This window comes from Trachymyrmex cornetzi, unplaced genomic scaffold (assembly GCF_001594075.2).
Source record: "Trachymyrmex cornetzi isolate Tcor2-1 unplaced genomic scaffold, Tcor1.1 scaffold1128, whole genome shotgun sequence".
NCBI lineage: Eukaryota > Metazoa > Arthropoda > Insecta > Hymenoptera > Formicidae > Trachymyrmex > Trachymyrmex cornetzi.
In genome coordinates this window covers 836-3,282 of record NW_017295685.1, presented here as the reverse complement: position 1 = coordinate 3,282, position 2,447 = coordinate 836, and the positions used below count along the sequence as shown (strand labels likewise).

Below are 2,447 nucleotides of genomic sequence, written 5' to 3'. Positions count from 1 at the left end.
AAGATCTCTATAATTGCTAATAACTATAGGTATATTTAGTAAAAACGGGCTAGTCTGCATTAAAAAAAGAGACACAATTTCATAATTCCATTTTTATGTAGACGCATATTACAAGACAAAATTCACAAAATTAACTTGTTTAAATATTCAATTTTAAGTTTCTTAGAATTTAGCACTTTTATTTCTATATTAGATGTAAAATTAAAATTTTCGTTTAAGAACCCATTAATAAACCCCTTGTATTATTAAAATATTTATTAAGTAAAAATGTAAACATTCTTATTCTAGAACCAGAATTCGGATTTTCTTGAATTATCTGTGAATTTTGTGTTAATATGTGTGCATTTTAAACACATACCGTCTTTTATGGCCGTTATTCATAGTCTGTTCTTATTTTAATTATCTTAAGTAATGTCTTAAGGTGCTATTACTTCTTTCTAATTGGCTTATGACATCTTAGGATTGCATTTAAGATGGTCTAAAATATCGACTATGAGTACTGGTCTATGAGGTGATTTATTTTGATTTTGTGTTTCATTTTTTACTAAGAAAGATGATTTTCCAAAATCATGTTTTAAAGTATTATATGATGTTTTAGTTAATATCTTCTTGATTTTAATAATATTTAGTAAACTTTTTATGTGATTATTTTTTCGTCTTACAGCAATTCTTAATATTTTTAATTGTTTGTCTTTTGTAACTAATTTTCTTTTGAATTTTCTTCTTTGTTCTTCAATAATACGTCTCAACTTTGCTGTTTGACATTGTAATTTTTTTTCGAAAACATCTGCTTGACCTTGTATTTTTTCTTCTAAATTTATTTGTAAAGATTGTAATTTATTTATTAGTTCTTCATTTTTCTTTTCCAATTTTTGTATTTTCATGTTCATCTCTTGAAATGTGAGTACATCATTTCGCTTCAATGTTTCACTTGTATTTGTTTCGCCTGCAACAAAAATAAAAATTGCAAACAAAAATGAAAATACTATGACACATATGATGGATTCGATCACTCGCATTACACTGAATCAGTACATATTAAGGCGATGCTAAAGCCTTCTGTTTTACCACATTTCCATTCGGTGAAAAATCTCTGTATTGGATGTACGGATTGCAAAAGTATTATTGCTTAAATTAAAGTACGCACAAACAGGACCTCAGCTGCACTGGATTTCGTGAGAAAATCGAAAAAAAGTTTCAGATTCGTTAAAAAATCACTTATTTTTTGGCTCGTACAGCTGTAACCTCAGATATATATATTTGCTTGATATAAGAGTTTTAGAGTCCATATCTTGAAAATAAGCGTGCAGCTGAGGTCACATTATTGAAACGAATGATATCGAGTTTGTAGAACTAAGATTGAAAGTCTAGAAAAGAAATATTTCCACCGAATAGAAAATACGTGTACAGGTACTTTGCGAAGATTGGGACTGTCAACAGAGCCGAAATTCCGTGTAGCAGTAGTTGCGCGGTCTTGCGATAGATGGTGCTGGCATATGTTAGATAAGAACAGATGTATGCGTTGAGTAAGACAGAATGATATATATTATATAATATAATGTAAAAACTAAATCAAAGATGTCACCACTATTATCGAATTTGGAATTAAAAAAGTCTATCGACCTTGATTGAGTTGGGTAATCGGTTTAGCATCCCCTTAAAAGCTAATTTATATTTTTATAGAAAGTATCTCAATGCAGTGATATAATCAACTTTGACAATAAAATGATACATATATATTTTGTTAAATAACATGACAATATTATTAGTAGATAGTTAATCTACTAATTAGTAGATAGTTAGTAGATAGTTATTTAAAATATTTATATACTTTTACATTTAACTTTGCTAATTTCATGAAAAACAGCTTTCAGTATGCACTGATTTAGCGCAAGTGACCGAATTCGCTAATAGACACATATAAAAACATACCTCTATCTAGCTTACATATAGAATTTTGTATTTCATCTTCTTCTAACTTTGGAATGAATTTGATTTCTATTTCTTCTTCATTTGAACTTATTTGCTTTCTTATTTCATTTATAATTATTTTCACTCTTTCTATGAAAGTGAACAAGAATTGTTAACAAAAATGAAAATAATACTATAATTTTTTGAATGTAATTTTAATATGTACTAGCTAACACTAAATATTCCTGAAATATTCATAAAAAGTTCCTAAAATAAAAAAAAACATTCCAAAAGTATTCCGGAATATTAATTTACAGATTTTAATATGTCATTCAACATTATTAAGATCGTTTCGAAGATGCGAATAAATATAAAAAATTTGTTAAATTACTAGTCAATTTAACTCGTGATATTACTACGGTAGTTTAGTAGAGTTAGCGGTTCAAGACCGAAAAATCATTTCGGCGCACGTTTCTAGGGATTACATACGTAATATATAAATTCACACAAGAATTATACAAGCATTAAGATCCAGT

The 2,447-nt window shown here is 27.6% G+C and overlaps 1 protein-coding gene across 1 annotated transcript; it reads right to left on the bottom strand.

The window, feature by feature from the left end:
* Positions 1-246: 246 nt before the first annotated feature.
* LOC108764233 (uncharacterized) lies at positions 247-2,080 on the bottom strand (the record flags this gene model as incomplete). Its single annotated transcript, XM_018512370.1, has 2 exons — positions 247-946; positions 1,933-2,080. Coding segments are annotated over 2 exons (648 nt in total), but the record flags the coding sequence as incomplete, so codon positions are not given.
* Between the last annotated feature and the right edge of the window lie 367 nt (positions 2,081-2,447).